Source organism: Homarus americanus, unplaced genomic scaffold (genome assembly GCF_018991925.1).
Source record: "Homarus americanus isolate GMGI-L3 unplaced genomic scaffold, GMGI_Hamer_2.0 scaffold34921, whole genome shotgun sequence".
In the NCBI taxonomy this organism is placed as follows: Eukaryota; Metazoa; Arthropoda; class Malacostraca; order Decapoda; family Nephropidae; genus Homarus; species Homarus americanus.
Window position 1 is genome coordinate 3819551 of NW_024741901.1, and position 22437 is coordinate 3841987.

At 35.6% G+C, this 22437-nt stretch overlaps 1 protein-coding gene across 2 annotated transcripts in view; it reads left to right on the forward strand.

Moving 5' to 3' along the window:
- LOC121876313 (CDK5 and ABL1 enzyme substrate 2-like) overlaps positions 1–21179 on the forward strand; it is a 36217-nt gene extending 15038 nt beyond the window's left edge. The window contains exons 5-10 of one of the 2 annotated variants that reach the window (XM_042381367.1): positions 1265–1469; positions 6704–6787; positions 14242–14381; positions 16966–17072; positions 18949–19153; positions 19735–21179. In XM_042381367.1, coding sequence (XP_042237301.1) covers positions 1265–1469; positions 6704–6787; positions 14242–14381; positions 16966–17072; positions 18949–19153; positions 19735–19875 — 882 coding nt within the window. In that variant the 3' untranslated portion in view covers positions 19876–21179. The remainder of the gene's footprint in view (positions 1–1264; positions 1470–6703; positions 6788–14241; positions 14382–16965; positions 17073–18948; positions 19154–19734) is intronic. The other variant, XM_042381368.1, reaches the window with a different exon arrangement.
- Positions 21180–22437: the final 1258 nt, after the last annotated feature.

A 22437-nucleotide genomic window follows, 5' to 3' on the forward strand; every position in this document is an offset into this window, starting at 1 on the left:
GGTCTCGATTCGCCTTGTATTTTTGTCAGTATTTTCATGGTGGTGGAGGGTGCTCTCAAAGAACTATACTGTACTGTATTTAAATTTGTAGGCACTTTTTATATCACTGGAAGTACTTTTCTCTTTATAATCAAATAGCACTGATGAGGCACAGTTACATAGTGAGGTGTGGCTGTATTTTTCTAGAAGTGATGGTATAGAACATACTTCATAAAGACATAATTGCATGAATATAAGCAAATACATATAAGTACACTTACACAGGTATTGAACTTAGTCATGTACAGTACAGGTATTCCTCAAGATATAAATGGGATAGGTTAAAAAAAAAAAACTTGAATTTTTGCCTGGACCCAAATTCATATAAGTGGAGGAAGCTTTCTTATCTCGAAATAGCGGTGTCAATTTATGGAATCTTAACTAGACACATTTTCGTATCACAGACGTTTGTAGTACGAGAGATACCTGTACAGTATATGTGTTTTTGTCAGTGCAAATTTTGGTTCCATACTACAATGCAGAGAACTATGTGGTACTGTATTTTAAGTGATGAACTGTGTAGCATGAGGAACATCCCCCAGTACTGTGTTAAGATTATGGTCTTAACTTTTTTAATTTGTACAATCCTTGTTGTTAAAATGTGTAAAATCAGAGTCTACTGTAATTTGATAGTTGCCAGAATTTTTTGATAAAGTGCCTACTCATGCTTTTGAAATTTACTCTAAATCTATATGGAGATTAAGGTCTTTACATAGGCATTAGGTAAGTTATTTTCTTTTCTTTATACACAGTATTTTTATACGGTACTTGTGACATTGTGTGCAGATTTTAAAATTTCACATCATTCCATAACTGACTTTAGCATAAAATTTATTCTTCTGACAAAGATAATATTTTTTATTCCTTCATTGCCATTTTTTAATAAATATTTTTTGTTGGAAAAACTGTTGAGAACATTGTCATAAGGTTTTCAATTTCATCTCACTATTGCCTAAAGATTTTCTCATTCCAGTCGCACTATTATTTATATGAAAACCTTGTGTGTGTGTGTGTGCGTGCGTGCGTGCGTGCGTGCGTGCGTGCGTGCGTGCGTGCGTGCGTGTGTGTGTGTCATTAAAATTTACTCACATTTTCACTTCTAATGACATTCTTTTTCATGCATCTATGTTTATACGAGTAATTGAATCTAGTGGAACTACTTGATTTTAATATTCCATCAATATTTGGAGAATATTCTGATTGTTCCCAAACTGTGATATTGCAGGAGGTATCTTACTGTGAGCTTCTGGTACCATCACGTAGTTTCTTCTGCAAGCCACGGCGTCAGCAGTCAGAGCACACCGAGCTTGGTGATCCTAATGAGCGTTGTATGCATCCTGGTGTAGCTCGATGCTTTAGCTATGAGCCTGCCACTCATAAAGCCACAGCCCACTATATCCCACACTCCCCACATAGTCATGTTGAGAAAGGTAAGTTGATAAATGCTGTAGCTCCAGCATCTTGAATGTTTAACTGTCATAATTTAGTTGTAGTATATAACATCAAAGTAGCTAGTTTAACACACCACTTTATTATAATTAACAGTTGTACATTTGAATCTAAAGTTATTTTATCCAATCTAAAATTTAAATATTTAGAAAGTAAGTCTTTATTTTGACATGAAATACTGTGGTGATGGATGTGACACATTTGCAGACAACTAGGAAAGGAGCTATTTACTGTAGTTTGGTCTCTTGGACAGGAGAAATATATGCTTTTTTTTTATCTAGTTCTAAGCAGCAGTGTACCATGTCACTTGGCCATGAAAGTGTTGTATGTATTGTTTTGATATGCAACATTAGTTCTGTAATGAGATTTTCTTAGTTCTTATAGTGGGAGCATAGCTGTGTTCTCAATGGTAAGCATTTTGGAGAACATGATTTATTATAGAGTATGTGTGTTAGATTGGGCAGCAGGACCCATTTGCTGCACTCTCACACTCTCACACCCATTTACAGCTCATTATCGGTAAGGAAAAATAAACATGACAAGTGCTCTTACTCTTCTTTTTGAAAATTCTTTGTTTTACCCTTAATTCAAGAATTGCTTCCAAACGTAAAGCACCTGCCTGTCCAAGTGAAGTGCAGGTTGTTAAAAAAATGATGGCATGGTATGAGTGCTACCAAAATGGTGAGGAAGAACAATGTGAAATGAATCCATATTTCAGACAATTTGAAATTCAGAAAAGATTATTTGAGATTCACTTCAAACACACCTTTTTTAGATTTTTTCAGAAGAAATTTAATTGAATGAACAAATATGAAAACACCGGAAATCTTGATGATGTTAAATATTGTGAATTACTCAAGAAAGAAAGGTGGTGATGAGGTTTACTTCAAATGATACTTATTGAGAATAAAAAAATAAATACACCTGTAAATAAAAATAATGAGAAAATATGAGAGCGTCAGGAATTACGAGTACAGTAAAACCTTGATAACTCGGCACATGTGGGGCTCTGGCCTTGCCATATTATCCCAAATTCTGACTTGTCTGGGCACTCCCCCCACCGCCACCACAAAAATACAACAATAAAAAATTTTCGGCTCATGTATATATACATTTAATGACTGGTTTTCAAAAAGTAACTCTTACCAGCACTGCAGGCAAAGAAGGAAGCTTTGTAGTAACCAAGAGGCATGGTAGGTGATGGAAGGGAAAGGCTACATAAACAGTAAACAGTGCAGCACTTATGTATGCTTCTGTAATTTGGTCACGTACAAAATAAAGAATACATTTTAACAAAAATAATTGTTTTCTCTACATATAATTCAAGTCTGAGTATGTAAATAATCATGTAACTTACTCTAATATGGCTTAGAAGTAAAGGAAATATAAAACTGTAAAATAGAAAATGAAGAGCATAGGTGTGTGGTAGGGGGGGGGGTGAAGGCAGTGAGCTGTACTGCGTGGCTGACTCACCCGCCTCCCTCCCTCCCATGTGACGTCACGGCACACACGCATCTCAGTCAGCTGGTTGACTGCCTGGCTGAACTGTGGCATCACTTAGATGATGGTTTGAGTGTGGAAGGAGCCATTGTATTTTATGATCTGCTATGTATCAGTTTTATTGTTTATCACATTTGGTTCAAAAAGCGGTTAAAGTCCTACTGGTGTCTGAAACACAAATAAATGACTTAAGTTGCTTTTGGATTGTTGGACTAAATTAGAATTTTTACCAAAGGGGATAAAGTTGGGATACCTGGAAGATTCAGATAGTTGGAAATTGGATAAAATGAATTGAACTGTAAATTAAATCAATTCTATGACATTGGATTTACCATAATAGTGGAAAAGTTCTGCCTACAGTGGCTGACCTGACATGAACGGGGGAGGTTGTTGGTTGTTTTGGGATCAGTACCACAGGAACCAAACTTTACCAGGAAGTGCTGAATATTAATTCTGGTGCCCTAGATACCTGGTGCAATGTATAGTATTTTATACCCAAAATATTGGATGCTACAGCACCCTCCCGTCCCACGTCTATGTATTGGGTGGAGTGAGGCAGCGCGCACCGACCACAACAATGACAAGCACCAGACTGGCCAAGGTAGAGCAGCGAATGTTACCCACGCGGCCAAATATGCAAAGATTTTCCCCGATAATTTTATATAACTCGGCATTTCCCGAATTATTTTATAATAAATTCCGAGACCATATACTGTACATGCCAAATTATATGAAACTCCTATATATCGAATGGCGAGTTATCAAGGGTTTACTCTATGTTGAATATTGAGCCTGGGTCTCTAGTGGCATCCACAGCTTGTTCTTCCTGTTCAAAATGCCTTGACACAGGCACATGCATGAATTTCAGTCTCATGGAAAGAAACATTAACACTCTTGGGTTTAGGTAGGTGCTCTCCCATGAGAAGCTTGGGGTCTGGCCTGTTGTTCACCTCACAAGAGATAATTGTATGTACAGTAATGAGTCATAGCAAGCATGATATTTGAAATTAAGTAGTTGGGATTCATTGCATTAGCATTGTAAATAAATTATCCATAAACAGTTGTATATGAGTATAAAATAATTATACTGGTATCTGCATAAGAGCAAGAACACAAAATATTTGTTTACGCTTAATGAAAATGTTAATACATACCTTCGTTATTTCATGTGATTACAATGTGAACCTTATTCTGTTATAAAGTGTACATATTTAGGAAAAATAGTTATAGAAGAAAAGCTGTGAAAATTTTAATATTTTGGTTGGTAATAGTGGTGTAAATTTTGCATTCTGATGAGAGAGCATAGGCTGAGTACAGATTATTAATTTTTTCCCTCCGGACACAAAAGATAATTGTACATTCTGTACTGAACTGTATTGAGTTATAACACTAGGACTACTTGTTGAAGGGCCAGACAAACTATCACTTATACTTGAAGGGCCAGGGACACTAGGAGAGGCATCAGGAGGCACCACATGGTACAGTCTCCTTGCACTTTTTACATTTCCCCACCCCTCCGCCCTCGCCAGCAACACGAGGCATGGTTCAAAGCTCTCTCAACACTGTTATGAATAAATGAAATCATTGTAATGCACGAGAAATCAGCACAAGACACAAGAAAATGCTTGGGAAATGTGGGCTGGCGTTATATCCTGGGGCCTTTCAACACAAAAGGGAGACTGGTGTGGTGACCTTGAAGTGCAGTCTACATAGATCCCAGATTGTGCTGACATTGCAAAATGTCTGTCTTGCGTGTCTAGCGTTCATATGCAAACATGAAATTACTCTATTTGAATTTTTTACTTCATATACAAATTTGCATATGAAAATCCTAAAGTGATAATTTAGATCATACGCAATTTTGTGTAGGAAAACCCCAAGAGTGTTAAGGTGGCTCCCTGACTTTAGCCTGAAGATTTTGACTTGAAACTTGACCCAGACATGGGTACAGTATATAATGTTCTCACTATTTGATAAAGTTATGTTTTTAGGAACATAGAACTTGCATTTAGTTTATACTGGGGTCATTTGAAGACCAAATATCCCGCTCCCTATATTCTTCACCTACTCTGAAGCTTGCCGAATGGGAATTCATGAAATGCATCATCCTTCAAGAATACAACCCTTGCATTGGGTGATATGACTCTATGTGTACTGTGATTGGACTGAGTTTTGAGTCCTCTTTATATTGTTCTAATACCTAGAAGGTTTAAAGTGTGTGAGAGTGTGAGAGTCTGAAAGATTTTGATTCCTGACATGGACACCTTCACTAGGTATCCACTAAATCCTGATTTGATTGGATGAGAATCTGTTAGACAGGCCCAACATTGTTGGCATGGACTGTTTGTCATGTTGTGTTGCTCAATTAAACTTGCCCATTGCAATGGCAGGATCTCTCAGGTATTTTTAATATATACAGTAGATCTGCACAGCATGGATTTTCAGTTTTCATTTTGTCAATTGAATTGTGTACACAAAATGCTTGAAAATATTTATTATAAAAGTACTTTATAAAATACTCTTGTGAGGAAATTATAAACTGCTGTAGCTGTTACATTAAGGTAAATGTAGCAACTCAGCTGATCCACCTAGAAAGATTTAGGGTCTGTAATGGTGCTTCTCACAGCTCAGAGGGGGTCCAGGGGATGTTGTCATTTGATATAACACCTAATATTTATTTATTTTTTACTTTTTCTATAGGTGCAGATATGTTTGTATATTTATTTTTGTAATCTATTTTGTCAATATATATTTTTTTTAATTAAAAGTTTCCAAATTTACTAAACATGTGAATTAAAAATAAAAAAATTGGGAAGGGTAATATTTTGGGACCCAGATTGTAGCCCCACATTACCTATAGGTGCCAATGATTTTCAATTTGCAGTATTTGGGGACGTTGTAACCCTAGCCCTGCATATTAGGATATAAGTTGACCCTTGCTATTCGTGGGGATTAAATAACACTGACCCATAGCATTGTGTGTTTGAGGTACTGTACTTGGATCACCCATAAACACAACCATATTGTATTTCAGTATGTTTGTTTTTTGTTTTTTAATCCATGTACAGTGGTGAAAAACATTAATAAAACAATGAAATAAACTTACAGTATTTACTTACTGCACAGTAATTTAGATAAAACAATTTGTCAGCTCTTAGAATCTTCAAAACACGTATCCAAATATCGTGTTAAATTTCTTTGCAATTCATTTGATGTATGAACCACTGATCTTTCTTTTATTTTTTTCATTTTTTTTTATTGTACTAAGATGATTTTCTGTACAATAGATATTTATAAAATATCTAACAGAAGGTACAATACTGTATTGTGAAAATGTATACTCAGAAATATTTCCCTTATGAAAGAAAACTGTGTGTGTTGGCATCCTGTGACTTTTGTGTTACTTATTTATGGGTGTTTATTTTGAGAAATACTTTAAATGTTTTTTAACCTTAATTCAATATAGTATGTATATTAATTTATGCTTTAGTTACTGAGTTGAGTACTGGGACACATTATTTCCTAAGCTTCAGAACTGGGGAGGCGCTAGTGGGGTGTGCTCTCCTCCATATTTAGAGACTGCACCTTCAATGACAAATATTTTATTATGCCCATGTATTTGTTGTTATTTTTCCATAAAGATGCTTACAGGGGCAGACAGTCATCAATTATGGGTAGGTAAGTGTGCCCTGAAGCCTTGAACCACTTGTTGCAGGTGTTGCGTGTGGCACCTCAACCATTACCGGGGGTTTGACCTTATTGAGAGCTTTAGAGACTGGTGAACACATGATAAGAAAGGGTACCAGAAATTCTTGGTTTTCATTTTAATGTTTTTATTATGCTGAGTTAAAAAGGATTTGGAGTGTAGTTTACAGTTGTGTTTACTTCCTTCTCTTTCCTGGATGCTCTCACTGCTACAAGCCTCAGAAGTTTGAATTCTCAGGCTTATGAAATACAAGAATCACTGGATTTCTATAAATATTGACTTATTTGGGTTGGGGCAAAGGGTTAAATTGAAGATTAAGAAAGTAGATGGTATTTCCTAATTGATACACTATGCCTTTGGAACAAATGTAACTTCACCCTGTCTTTTCAGTCCTTGTAACTTGTATTTTGTTATAAAAGTTTTATCACTCATTCATCAGTTTAATAAATAACTGTAATTGCCTCATGTTCCTATTTTAGCAGAAAATGCCTTGCATTGTAGTGTACTTATCAATGATGGAACAACCCCAAGGGGGACTACTGCCTCACCAGAATGGATAGAATAACTCATCAGCTACTGGACACGTAGAATTGGGATTATCATCATCTTTGTGGCTACCGTACATAGCAGTAGAAAAGGCCTTATATTCATGAAAAATTTCATCCTTTGATAAATTTCTATGCCTGTGTCGTTTAAATGTGTATCGTATGACCAGTGAAGAGACTCGAAACTCTTTTATAGGGAAAACTCCAAGAGTCTGTTAGGTGATCTCTGCTGACAGCTGCCTTCATTATGCTAGGGGATTTCCCATTCGAAGATCTAGAGGAGTGGCTAACCTGTAAGAAATTTGTAGTAACTTATCCTAATTGGAACTTAATAATTACATTTGATGTTAAAGAAACTTTAGTGGATGGGAATTGGAATGGTAGTGTAGTAATATTATTTTCATTAGCACTTTGCACATATTCCTGAGGATATTCTTTGTGTGTTACTATCATGTAATCAGAATATTCAAAACATTAAATACCGGTATGTGTTCTTGGATTTTTAGTTCAGTGCTTCCCATACTTTGTCTCATTTAATCAGGGGATACATTTCTACTAGAGAGAATATTGCTATCTTTAATTACTGTATATGTGATTATATATTTTCTAGTACAGTATGTTTGTATGGAACAAAAATTTTAATATATTGCACAAATAGTATTTTTGTTTGAAACATGCTGAAGGAAATATTAACATACCGGTGCATGTTCTCCTGTACTGTACAGGCATTTATGCTATTGTTAGCTGCAGCCTATAGATACATGTTGGATATAACCAAAAGAAGTATGGTTACAGTACTGTATTGTGTATTTGTAATGTTGTATTCAATATAGAACATTATTTGGTACAGTAAGCACCTACAAGTACTTTGTTTTACTTTGTGAAACTATTAATAAAACAAAATGTATGACCAATTTGTTGAGTGACTCTCAGTGCTTAAGATTGGAATGGTGGTCTGACCTCTTCCCTCCATTCCTCAATGTTATGTGACTTTTCAAGGTTTACACCACTCAGTGATCTAGAAATCATCCCATTTTCTAATCGACATAGGTCCACAGAATTAAATTTAATACTTGAAAGGGATTATTAGGCATAATAATGCTTCATATTGTATACACTGTGCTGTGATTTCATTGTGGTTACATAAATATTGTAGATATGCAATGAGTACTATTGAAGGCAGTCAGGTTAATGAGATATGAGGCATCCCACATCGTAAGGTACATTCAGACCATCCGAGCGAAACCCATTTTTTGTTGGAAAGCACTATTTTCGGCCTAGCTCTATACAATGGCAATTGATAAGATCTCCTTACTACACTGTAAATAAGGTGGGAAGCCCTTTGAAAATAGGGTAGAACATCGATTTGTGGCACACAGGAAATTATGGGCTTGGCTTTAAGCCGTAAGGTGCTCTCATCCTGTCAGTGAGTGAGTGAGAGGAGCGGGCGGCCAATCACACCGGCCACCCTACAGCCTCCTCCCCCGTCTCGACCAATGACGGAGCGTCTGCTATCTACGCCACGGCCCCTCCAGCGGGTGGGATCTACACTCTGATATCGATTAAAGTGATAAAAGCTATTAGCAGGTGGGAGTTTTGTTGCTTTAAATCAACATTGCAACAACCCAGTACATACCTCATGACACGCTACCTACCATCTGCAAGTCCTGTACAGTCCTTTAGCTTCAAAAAGCATAAAAAATGAATGCTGTATTTCATAAAACGACAGTTATGCAGGTTTGAAGTTGGAAAAGCTTTAAATGCGGTTTTCTCGGTTTCAAATTTTGGCGCGAATAACCCGTGCGATGTGGGGCGCCTCATATACAGTAAAACCTCCATAATTTGGAATAACAGACTCTACCATTGTTGGTGAGTAAAAAACTCCAAGCCAATATGTTAATTCAGCCATTAGCCGAGGTAATTTTTACCTTTTTTTCACTCCTGAATTACAGCATTTAGCATTTTATGTAATGAAATAACATTTATTTGTTACATTATCAATATTACATGGTTAGCATATGCAAATTCGGTTATATACAAGTACCGATTTCTTTTATAAAAAATTCATTGTGGGAGACAAATTCAATCTTATGCAGGTAAACATGTGAATTCATGTTCTAGGCCTCTTTCTGCCACTTAGTACAGTTGTACCTAGTCAAATGCAAATCTGAATACAGGTACAAAATTATTTATAACTAATATGCCTTAACACATAAACAAGTCTGCCCTCACATGTGTTGTCACATGGGTACCATTTCATGATGATAACCACAAGATTAAGTTTCAAGTCTTAACCTAAAGTTTCATGTTGTTATACAGAGCAGGGTTAGTTTGTTGCTGTATGCACATGATATTAATAAGTAATTGTCACTTGCTGTACACAGTACAGTATTTTGATTGTTAATATCCCCTCTAATATATTTTATGAAGCAAAAATAGCAATTTTATATTGTACAGTATATATTAATGTTTTAGTTTAGTACAAAAACGTCAGTAAAGAGAATAAGATGGTGTAGGGTGGGTGGCACACATCCAAACTGGGATGAGGCTGGCAGTGTTTAATATGACTAGGGAGATGGGGGACTCGTGACTGTTCAGTGTTCTCTTTTTCATCATCCGGTGGGGGGCGAGAGGAGGCAGTTCCCCCCTACCCCAGATCAGGCTTGTGTCAAAATATATAAGCAACACATACCCAACAAAAGAAGGGGAATTAGAATCTAACAAAAATGAAGGGGGAATCCGACAGTAAAAACTGAAGCTAAATTTCATCATTCTGGTGAAAAATTTCACCATGTGGGAACCCAACTGTGGGGTCTTGCCTATCCCCTTGTCCTCCACTGGAAAAGTTCCAGCGGATGTCCTTGTCTCTTTTTGACTACAGAATTATAGCAAAATTCAAACTTTCATCTGTACCTTAACTTCTCAGTGTATAGTATTGTAGGGGATTAAAAACAGGCACAAAATAGTGATGACGATGAGTCAGAGGGAAAGAATTACGTTATGTACTCTTCATTTTTGTGAGTGGCAACGGGAAATAAAATTCATCTGTAAGCTAGTGCAATATATTAAAGAATTTAAATTCATGTTTTTTACTGCAAATTGTGAAGGATCAGGCTGAATTTTGAGAAAATTCAGTTACCTTTATAGAATAATAAGCTGAAATATAGTTTGGAAATAAATAGTAATAGGTAATGCTTATTACTAAGAGCAGGTTATTGTCTTGATTCAGATGGCATTTCCTTGTACTTTGTATGTAATCCATACATAATATTCAGTAATTGTTTTTCATGTGTGATGAGAGAGAGGTAAGAGAAACACTTATTCCTAATCAATTGAAGTCTTTGGGCATAGTGTACCTTTAAATTGTTGCTTTATTTTAATATGAATATTTCCAGAATGTAAGGCTAAATTGTTAAGAAACTAAAAATATCTCCTTACCCCCTCCCCCCTATAAAAACGAGTAAGCCTAAGAGAACTCAATCTCCTGAGTGGGAGGGAATTGATGTATTTACTCACTGCATGTAACTGGAGTAATGGTATTTGTCTTTTATAAATAATATTTCCTCACTGTGATTTTCCAGGGCAACTGAAGAAAATGCACCTGCTAATCTTATGCATTTAGTTTGCTTTTTAAGTGCCTAAAACCTTGGCCAAACTATTGATAAAGTATTTATTTATTTTTTTACTTTGAGTCCTAATGCTGTCTTCTGTAATATGAAGTAACTTTGTGTTCATATATTATCATAATTTCTTCCATTTTAATTCTCATGTGGTAAAGGAATGTATACTCATTCTTCTTTTACACTGGCACAAGTGCTCAGTGCACTCCTACAGTCCAATTATCAAGGATACTACACTAAATTTCCTTGCTTTCCCACATCATTCCGAAATTTGACTTAGATTTTCCCTGTAAATTTGTATTCACAGATACTGTACTTGCTTTCTCTGCTACACGTGCACATGCGCGCGCACACACACACACACACACAGGTACAGATCCTCAAATCCAGGACCCGTAGGACCAAGACCAAACAGGTTTTGAGGATTTTCTAGTTTCCTGGGTCCTCCATCTCTTACCCTTGGCCTACCAGTAGACTTCATCAGGTTTTGCTTCCACACGCTTGTGTCACTCACAGAAACTTAGTTGAATGTTTATTTTACTAATTAACCCTTAAAGGGTGGTGGACATTATTTGATGTTTAGGATTTGTGCCTCATTGTTTGGGTGTGCTCATGGCTGTTTTGTTGTTTGGTTATTATGATGATGTTTGCGGCTTGCTCCAGAGCTTGAAAAACATGTACTGTGCTCTCAGTTCAATCCGTGATTTCTTCAAGAAGTTATTATTTCTCGTATTTACTTATTAAATATGAATTAAAGATTCACTTTTCTAATGATAAAAAAATAATACCTGTAATTGAAATACTGTACAGGCATCCCCTGGGTTACAGAATTTCTGGTTATGGAATTTCACTCTTATGAAATTTACATATTTAGACCTTAATTTGGGGTTTAGAAAAAAATTTGCCCTTGTGGAATTTTGAAAAAAAAAAAAAAATAAAGATCACAACTTTTAACCAAATTTTATGCAAAATTAGTAAAAAAAATATTGTGTGAATGCGTCTGTGGTGGCCACAAGGCGGTTGAAAGGCCGCTCACCTATCCAATTGCCAGCAATCAGCACAACAATGGTGCTGGTCGGATAAGAATTCTTTCCCCAGATTGAGTTCAGTTATGACTGTATTTAGGACTTTATTTGCCCTTATGAAATTTTGGTTATAATTTATTAAGATTTTCAAAATAAATAATTGCGATATAGAAAAAAAAATTTCACCGTTCAGTTATGCATCTGTGTTACTGTTTACCCTAATTTAAGACGAGTGGAAAAAGACCGTCAAGTTGAAGGGAAAGCTGAGGTGATAAAAAATTATGTTAAACTTGATGTTTTAAGGAGGTAACTGATCACACCACCTCACCACCACCTGCAGCACTCAATATTGTTTCTGTTAATTAAAATTCGAGTGTTTTGGTCATCATCATGTTACACCATGACTGACTCATTGTATGTGGTTAAAACAGTCTAATTTTATATTTACTGTATATGTGCTTGTGTCACATTTTTGGGCCTCATAAGAATTTCTTTAGGAATACATCTCAACTTTTATAATGGAAGTACTGTATATGGGAAAATGGTTTTGCATTACAGAAAGACTATCTGGATCGGAACCCTTCTGTAACCCAGGGAATGTCTGCATCTCAATTCGGGTGTGTTTTACAGTATTGTCTTCCGCGATTTGTTCTTTTTTTCTTCATAGTGAAATATATCCTATCCTGGGCGGACAACGCATGTAAATGTATATATATGCCTTTAAAGGGTTAAATAACAAAATATGAATGTTATGATTTCTTTTGGCTCTTAGTAATGAATGTGGGTAGTGCCATCATCCAGCATCCATTCTATTGTTTTCTTAGTGATTGTAAAGTGTAGGTACAGCAGACCTAAACAAAATTGAAATTAAATCTGATTGTTAAGGTAGTATTGTAAGTTATATTAAGTTAGGTTAGATTAGGTATGGTTGGGTAGGTTAGTTTGGTTTATTTTATTAACCAGAGATAATTGTAAATGACAGTACCGTATCTGGTACTTCATGAATGTTAACACTTACTAGGAGTTGTGGAGAGGGATTGTTCATAGTTTATCATTCATAAAATTAAATTACTAAACTAAACTTAACCCAAAATTATAGTTTTACTGTATGTTGTTTTTATAGTCTAAAAAATAAAGAAAAATAACCAATGCCAAGATACATGATGAACATGGCAGGTGGATTTTAGAGTCCTGTCTGCAGATAAATATTGTAAAAGGTGTAAAAGTTATTCAGACAAAACATATTGCTCGTACATTTTTTTGTTGCTTTAATGTGATAAGAAAGCATTTATTAATCTATGGTGAAATGTCGTTCAGTAGGTACCATTTATAGACCGATCTCGTATATAGTTTCACCCCTTTTACGGGGAGTAAAAAAAACCCCGAGTTTTTCATGTTTGTCTTGTATAGTTCCACACTAGCTTTTGAGAAATACTGGGTATAATCCTAGAAATAATTTGTATCAAACACAAAGACAGCCTGGCGACAGACTGCGTGTGTGTCGCCAAACACTTATTATGAAAAATAGTGCAAATAAAATAAAATCTAAATGAATTATTTTTAGGAAATAAGTATTATGATCAGTAAATATATGCATTACTGGCCATCCCGGACACAAAGGCAAGCAGAAAATGGCCGTTAAGTGCATAGTGACCACGAGCGCTAGCCGTCAAACAAGCTGTCCCTTTATCTTCCTCGCCACTGCTCCCACAAGGAAGTTTCTACAGGGTCAATATATAGTTTTTCTTACTTCTTTTTTATTGTTATATCATTTAAAAAGGTTAAACAAAATATTTTTGGAGAAGTTGATTTTTCTCTACCCCGCGTGGGGGGTACGGCCAGCGGCACCCTAGCCTGGGTCGTAGGGGAACATTCAACTGAGTTTGTGAGAGTGAATGTAGAAGCAAAACTGGATTAAATTTTGGAAGAAATTTTAAGTTAACCCAAGATAGAAAATGTCCTGTTTTGAGTCTGTACTGTACCTGTTGTTGTGTATACAGTACTGTATACTCATATATATATATATACAGTATATATATATATGTATATTGTTTTTTGTTTGTTTTTCTCATTTGAGATTTTTGTTAATACAGTATAATGAAAAATAAATATTTGGCCTTAGTGAAAGGAGTTTTTAGTAAATCCTCTTAAAGATTCCAGATACTGTACAGATTTTGTTTAAGAATGTGACTTTATTCCATTTTAATTAAAGCACAGTTGTATTTACTGTTTTATGAGTAAATTAGACAATAATTGATCATTTTATTGGATATTATTTGATTGCTTTAGTGTATGTACAGTCTTAAGGCTGTGAACTTTTTACCCCTTTTAATGACATGATTTGAACTACCCCCCAGGCAGCGGATATGACCTCGATGATTGGCGTTGCATACCCAGCGTTCATGCTGCAAGTATGCAGTACATGCCCAATATGTTGGACGATCCTGAACTACGTGCTGGAAAACATCGTAAATTGTTGCGTTTTCCTTCATATATGGTAAATATTGAAATGTCATCTTCCGGTTTTAGAAAGTGAACCAACTCAATGTTTTACACAGTGTATTTTTCTGTTGGGAGTTATGATTATGCACCACACATTTGTATTTATAATTTATTCACATACCAATACATCTTGGATAATGAGAAGTTTTCTGTAAAATTATAAGACTGCATTAATGAGTTACAATTGGAGTACAATGAGGTCATAACGTGTCTTACAAATATTTGCCATTATTAATATATTGTCTTGACAAGCAATGAGATTAGCCTGAACACTGGTACAAGAAAACATAGTTTATTTTACTTTGAACTACTGTATTGAGAATTTACTTTGTGCACCTCGTATAAGGACATGATCAGGCACGTGTAGGTATTTGTGCTTGTTTTCTGAGCCTGTTTCTGTCACTTTGTACACTTGTCTTCCCCTTTACTAAAGAGAAGAAAAATAAAGATAATTTGGTAGATATATAGCTAGTTATTGGTACATACTAGTAACAAGAACAATATCCCTTCTGTCTACTCCTACCAGTTATACTAATTTTTAAAAGATTTGTACAATAGCTAATCATAAGAAAATTTATGAAGTGACGGGTCAGTTTCAGAATCTTTGGTCAACATTCTGCCCTGCCATCTGTGGGCTTCAGGCTTATTTTATCATTATGCAATTTTTCTAGTTTTGGACAGTTTAAAACTAATAGAGAGTCGGTAGGTACAATCTGTTATTATTTTAATTTAGGTTACGAGTGTGTTCTGTTGTTACAGTAGCAGAATATATAGAGGAATTGTTAGATTTTATTCTTTCTAAATTTTTCATATAATTACTGTAGTTTCATGTACAGTACAGATATCCCTCATTTACCGATCGGGATGCGCTCCTGAAAAAACGATCGTTAAGTGAATGAATCATTAAACGAGGGAAATTGAGAAATAATTTCCTATATGAGGAAAATATCTGGAGATTGCACGTAATTGTGTAGCCCACTCGCCACCCAGTAGCACTCAGAGTGGGTGAGGCTGAGCTGTTATTGTTCTACTCATAATGTTGGGTAGATATACGTAATATTCTTCATTTTCTTTCATTCGGTTACATGCACACACAATTGCTCAAACAGAATATGCAAAAAATATATATATATATATCATGAGGTAAAAAATTTAAAGGTAATAAATGTTACAAACCCGTCGCTGCATGACTTCGGAGCCGCTAGGTTATTCCGGATTCATTCCAAATTCAAATCATATAGTACATTTTTGAAAAAACATACGAAATAAGCCAAAATCCGAATTGACAATGGTAGAGTGTATATTGTACACTACAGAAGTAGCTTATTTTGTTTATTTAAAATGTATTGTAATAACAATAATAATAATAATAATAAACGGTTTATTGAAAAATTTCTGCAGCCCGAAGGCTGAAAATATACATTGAACATAAATGACTTATTACATACATTGACATTGGTGGTTTAACAAAAGCCTTCATTAGAGAAAGGTAAAGGAACATACAGATTAATGTTTACAGTGGAGGTCACGTAGGTCTTGTGAGCTGAGGTGTTGAACAGCAGACACATAGTATAGTAACTCCCTCACAGATGGTGTTATGAGGGACCTGACATGGTGTAGTAATTTCCTCACAGGTGGTGTTATGAGGGACCTGACGTGGTGTAGTAATTCCCTCACAGATGGTGTTATGAGGGACCTGACGTGGTGTAGTAACTCCCTTACAGATGGTGTTATGAGGGACCTGACGTGGTGTAGTAATTTCCTCACAGATGGTGTTATGAGGGGCCTCACATGGTGTAGTAATTCACTCACAGATGATGTTATGAGGAACCTCACATGATGCTGTAGCAACTCATTCACTACGTTGTGTCGTAGCATCATGGGGACACCACGTGGTCTGGTGTCGCAGGACCTCATTCACTCAAGTGAGTGAGGTGTGGTCCCAGGCCTTCCTATCGTGGACGGATTAACACATAGCTGGTGTTGTTGAGTCTCAGGGGCAGTTATCACTGGGTACCTGGGACCTCACTGTGTGAAGGTTAACTTGGATACGACTCGGCTGTTACTGTTGAGTTTTTTTACTGACTTAAGCACTGTTCAACACTGGTTCCATTCCTTTCCCAAATGAAATAGTAACTTCAGGCGAGAACTTGTTGATATTCCGGTGGGGAGGAGGGGTTCAGGGGAGGGAGTTGGTATGGGCCAACGTAACAGTTGACCTGGTTGCTGCCAAAGTAGCGTCAGGTACGTCTTGACAGCTCTATTTGTGTCAATTTGAGTTGTGTATTTAGGCTCTTGGAATACTTCCCCAGTATTGCTCTTGGAAAAATTTTCGGGATGAGAAAATTTGGTTTCATTCTCTCAAACTTGGAACCGGTCTGCACCAATTATTCCTGCTAATGGGGAGATTGCTGTACATTGGCGATTCAATTCATACTTTTACTCTCATGAGTTTCAGGTGTACAAGTAGACTGGTCATATCAGAATGCCATCACTTGTCTTAGAAGTTACAGTCATCATAGGTAGTACAAACATTTTTGTTAAGAATCGTCTTTATAATTATGTTTTCTATGTTTCAGACATCTGTCATGGACTACACAAAACCCTCAGAGTTGAAAAAGGAATTGAATGATAAATTCCGTAGTAAATTTCCTCACATTCAACTCACTCTTAGTAAATTGCGCAGGTGAGTTCCATTTTTTGGCATTGTACTGATCACAGTTGATTCTTCTGCTTTTAACAAAATTTCTTCACATTAATCACTGAATATAGAATAGAGGACTGATACATTTCCACCTAGTAAACTCACCCTTGCAACACTCTGCTTACACCTACCTAACCCATATTCTTCCACTCCAGCTCTTACTTTGCTTACAATTGCTGATTCCTGCCCTTACACCAACCAAATTTAATCTACTGCTCATACACCATCACGCCCCCATCTGTACCCTCCACCGTTCAGCATTCTGTTAACCAACTATACACAATGGCATTATTTGTCTTAGACTTTAGAGTATTGACTGTCAAAATATATTTCTTTAGAATATTTCTCAGTGTTAGATTGACATGATTATGGTTAAGCATTGTAGTTTGTATGAAAAATAAGTTATATAATATGATTCTTGTTGATATATTAATGATTTCATAATGCCACTTCTTCAAAAGCTTATTTTGTACTTCTGTCAGTCATAAGATTGACCAAATCTATAAACATAGCAGAACAATTTCATCAGATTACATGTACTCACCACGTTTAACATTTGTAATAAATTTTTTCTGATTATTTGTGAGAGGATTTCCCATTATTATTTATTTGTATGTGTTTTGTGTGTGTGTTCCTACACATACATATATACAATACAATACTGTACATATATACAATACAATACTGTACATATATACAATCAGAAAGAAATGTATTAGAAATATTGAGTCTACCCTCAAGTCCACTCCATGCTTTGTTATTAATAAAGCACGGAGGTCACTTGAGGGTAGACGCAACATTTTTAATAAAAAATTTCTGATTATTTGTGAGAGGATTTTTCCATTATTATTTGTTTGCATGTGTTTTGTGTGTGTGTGTGTGTGTCTACAAACACACTCATATGTATATACTGTATACAATACAGGTAAAGGAAATTACTGTCTCTAGAACGAATGGCTCCCTGTCCCGGCCGTGAAAATGCCAGCAACTTAAACACTACCTTTAGACATTCTTAGGTACATTCAGGGTGTTACCCGCGAATAATAGAGGACTGCGAAATAAAAATCCGCGAATTATCCGAACTACTGTACTGTATTTTGAAAATAATCCAACTTCTAAACAAGGAAATAGGCCATAAGTATAATATTCTATACTAGAAGTAAATGTTATCAACTTGTGTTGCTGTGTCACCTCAGACTGGCTGTCACTTTTTCTATTTTTTTCACTCATTTTTTTCCCTTTTCAAACATGCGATTGGGATATAGTTCTTTAATTTAGCTGCCCATCTTGAAGCCTTCTACCTGCAAAAATATGAGGGAATGCCAGAAAAAAGTTAGGTAGTGTGGAATAGGGCGTGGCACTTCTTTAATACAGTATACCATCTTACTCCAACGTCGTCCAGCCCACCGGTGAGTGGTCAGTCACTCACTGGGCTCCCGCCAAGTTGTGTCATGCCCCAGTTTGAACGAATCATACTGAAAACCGTGACATCACCTCATTGGACAAGAAATTAATAGCTGCAATTATGTTGAAGTCACGATAGTTAAAAGGGTTACTTAGGTTTGTGTATTAATACAACACCTCGAGCAGTTTGGTGGTCATTGTACCCAATTTTTTGACCGAGTGGATACAATGATCTTCTTCTGTCCTAAGGATCCCCGGTTTATACCACCTACATATAGCTGTGATTGGGTACTTGACTTTAGTTGGTTGAGTGAAGACAGTTGAGTGTAGTGACCACATTACCTCCTTGAGTAATGAGGCTCAATAGTCACTGTACCCCATTGGACCTGCATTCACAGAAAATTAATTCCATTAATCTTCCTATACTTCAGCATTTGCATATTTTTCATTTCAGCTTGAAGCGAGAGGTGTTGAAGATAGCTCGCCAGGAGTGTGACATAGACCTGCTGACAGTGGCACAAGCATATGTTTACTTTGAGCGATTAATCCTTAAAACAATTGTTAACAAGCAAAATCGTAAGCTTATAGCAGGGGCCTGTCTTATTCTGTCTGCCAAAATGAATGATGTTAAAGGTGAAACCCTCAGTAATCTTATTGAGGTAAGTAAGCAGTAGTTAATTTAATGTTATTTTAGAATGTTCATATAATTTACTTCAATTTGTTTCAGCATTTATGTTATTTCTTATGTTGTCCTATTCCAGTTTGAAAGAAAGGTAATTTGTATGTACAGTATATTACATTTTATTGCAGTCAACAGAGAGCTTACTTGAATACCTATTCCATAAGACATTAGTCATAATTGGACCAAGATTAAGGGAGCAAATTTGTGTTAAGTATGAGGCTCTTCATTATGCACTACACACACTAATAGATCTCCATTTTCAGGCCTATGTAACAAGTTAACACTGGATTCAAGAATTTGTTGATAATTTGAAAAATGAATAACCTGGTCCACGTACTTAGAACCCTACTTAATGAACCAACTACCTTCCATTCATTTATTCAGGCTTAGTGGAGGGATAATTTACATAGCAAGGGAACCCATCTTTAGACCAGTTTACTCTTAGTATGAAGATTTGTGTTTCATAATTGCTTTTCTTTAATTAGTCTTTTAAGTGGTCTTCTAGGATGTTTTTGTTATGTATATTTTAATTTATTTATTTTTGTGTTTCCGTTTCAGAAAACAGAGAGCACCTTTCGCTTGAATCGGCGTGAATTAACTCAGTGGGAGTTTGCTGCCCTGGTTGCATTGGAGTTTGGACTGCACTTACCAACATGGCAAGTTAATCCACACTACCAGAGACTCTTGTTTGAGTCTTGACGAAAGCATGGGGCAGGAAACTACACATTTACAGTGTGAAAAAATCTGATACGTAAGTCACAAGTTGAATTATATCCAATGGCAAGTTTGGTATGAGATAAAATCTTTCTTGTAGATATAATAGTTTTTGTCATGAGTACCATATGTTCCTTTTTCTTGTTGATATAATTATGTAATCACTAATGCGAACTGGTATCATATTAGATTTTAATAAACCTAATGATATATGAATGACGAGGTGTCTGACAAACAAAGTAATAATTTAAAAGTTTATGAAGTAAAAATACCACCATAGTGATTGTTGTGATGGATGATTTTTCCTTGATGTACAAATGCTAGTTGTTCATATATGTTGTGAATTTAGTGCATTTGTGGAAGGATTTTTTCCATGGGGTACAGTATTTCTAGACCATAGTGCAAATTGTAATTTCAGTGCTTTATATAGAAATATTGAATATGTGATTACAAAGAATGGTATATTGATGTAATTAAGCCTACAAGGATATTTTGATTACATTTCAATACACTTAATGTTATACATAATAGAATAATAAGGATAATCATAAGAAAAGTCAATCATATTAAGCAAAAAGTTGTGATCAAGAAGTATTATTAACGTTCATTACATTGTGACATAAAGGTTTATAAGGGTTATGTACCAGTAGTATCTCTTACTAATGTCAGGGTATGAGGATGAAATCTCAGATAGCACAGTACATTATTTATCATCTTTATGCTTGTAACATAATTATGTACTGCTCACTTTATGTTTTCCCATTACAGCATGTGCTTTGCTTTACCATCTTTTATGTAGAGGGTAGGTTTTCAAATCGTTGACCATCTGTGTGGACACATCATTAATTTTTATTGTTGACACTGCTTAAACATTCCTAAGTATTCAGGGTAAATAATAGGTACAGTATTCACATATCAGCTTGTAAGTGTCCTCTTAGATTTGCCTGTAGTCATTCCCCCACGGCAGACAGTGGAAGTGGTGTGTATTGTTGTCTTCACTTTTCGGGGAACTTTTGTTGAAAATGGAAGTATTTTGTGACAAGCCAGTTGAGGGGACTGTGAATTAATTACATTATTTCTCATAATTAGATACATTGTTACGGTTTGTCTGGGTGTACAGTACAGTACAGTTTACATCATGGCAAATATTCCTACTATCAAAGAAGGACACACATGTAGGATTTCAGTGTCTTTTTTTTATCAACTTTTGACCAGAGTTTTGTCCCAAGATCATCAACATTTAGAAACATTTGCTGAAGAATTTTGCATGTATGATATTTTTTTTTTGGGGGGGCCAAAGTATTGAGTGAATGCTCTTGATAGGGAGTAAATGATCATGTGGCATATGGCTGAAGGTGTAGTTAGACAGAATTAGTTAACCATCCAGTATACAGTAGTTCATTCTCATGGATGGAATATAGATAAGGTAGAAAAATTATTAGTTAAATCATAACTATGAATATGGAGTACTGTATTTTTTATACTGCAACCCATTATGATTACAATCTTGAAAAAGTTAAATTAGGCTGTAGTTTTGTGTTTGGTGTATTTTGAAATGCATATAAAGTTATCAGACCCTGGAAAGTATTAATATTATATTGTGGGTATTTTTAAACATTTTTTAAAGTAAAAGTGTTAAATTGTTTTGTTGTTGATTGCTCCAGTACAGGATATAATTTAGATAAATGTTCAGAATTCTGAATAATTGTACTGATGTTGTTACCTATGTCAAACTGTTTAATGACAACTTTCTCATTTTCTCCCCAATTTAGTGAGGTTAGTAATATTAATTACTAAAGTCCCATAAATGGGAAGAGAAATTTTGATTCATTCTTGAAAAGATTGTCAGGATGGCTTAAAAGTATTCTTTTTACATGAACACTACTCTGAAATACACTCAACACACACACATACATAAAGCAATCGAGACAAACAATTTTAATAGGAAAATCTGTTTTGCTTCTTCAAAACTCTTGCTGATATCTTTCCTTCATGACATGCACATTATCCAAATTGGGGTACAGTATCTCCAAAATGAGTACGACTAATCCTCTGATAAACCAATCTTCTGCAACATCATTTGGTCCTCAGATTTTTGTGTTTTCATTTTATAGCTGTGTTAATATGTAATCACTCACAGAATCATATTAAAGGGATATGATATTTAATCCATTAACAGCCAGTTTGGCTGGGTTAAGCTCCTGAAAAACCTTTTATGATAAAAGAACCTACGAAGAAAAAAAACCTACCTAACCACAGTAAGGATAAATAGTACTATTGTAATTTTACTACCTAACACATGAGAAACACAAATACAAAAGTGTATAACTTAGTACATATCCTTATGGGAGGGCAGTCTGGGCTCTCTACCACAAGGGGGTGGGCTCAGTAAGGACCTTACTCAATAAGATGAGGAGGGTTGTCCACCTCATCACTGCTATCTGCTAAGGACACCACAAGAGGTAGGAGGAGTGGAAGAAAATCTGGTTGAAGGAGTGGGACTGGAAACTGAAGATGCTTGAAGCGATTTGAAGGAGGAGGATATGG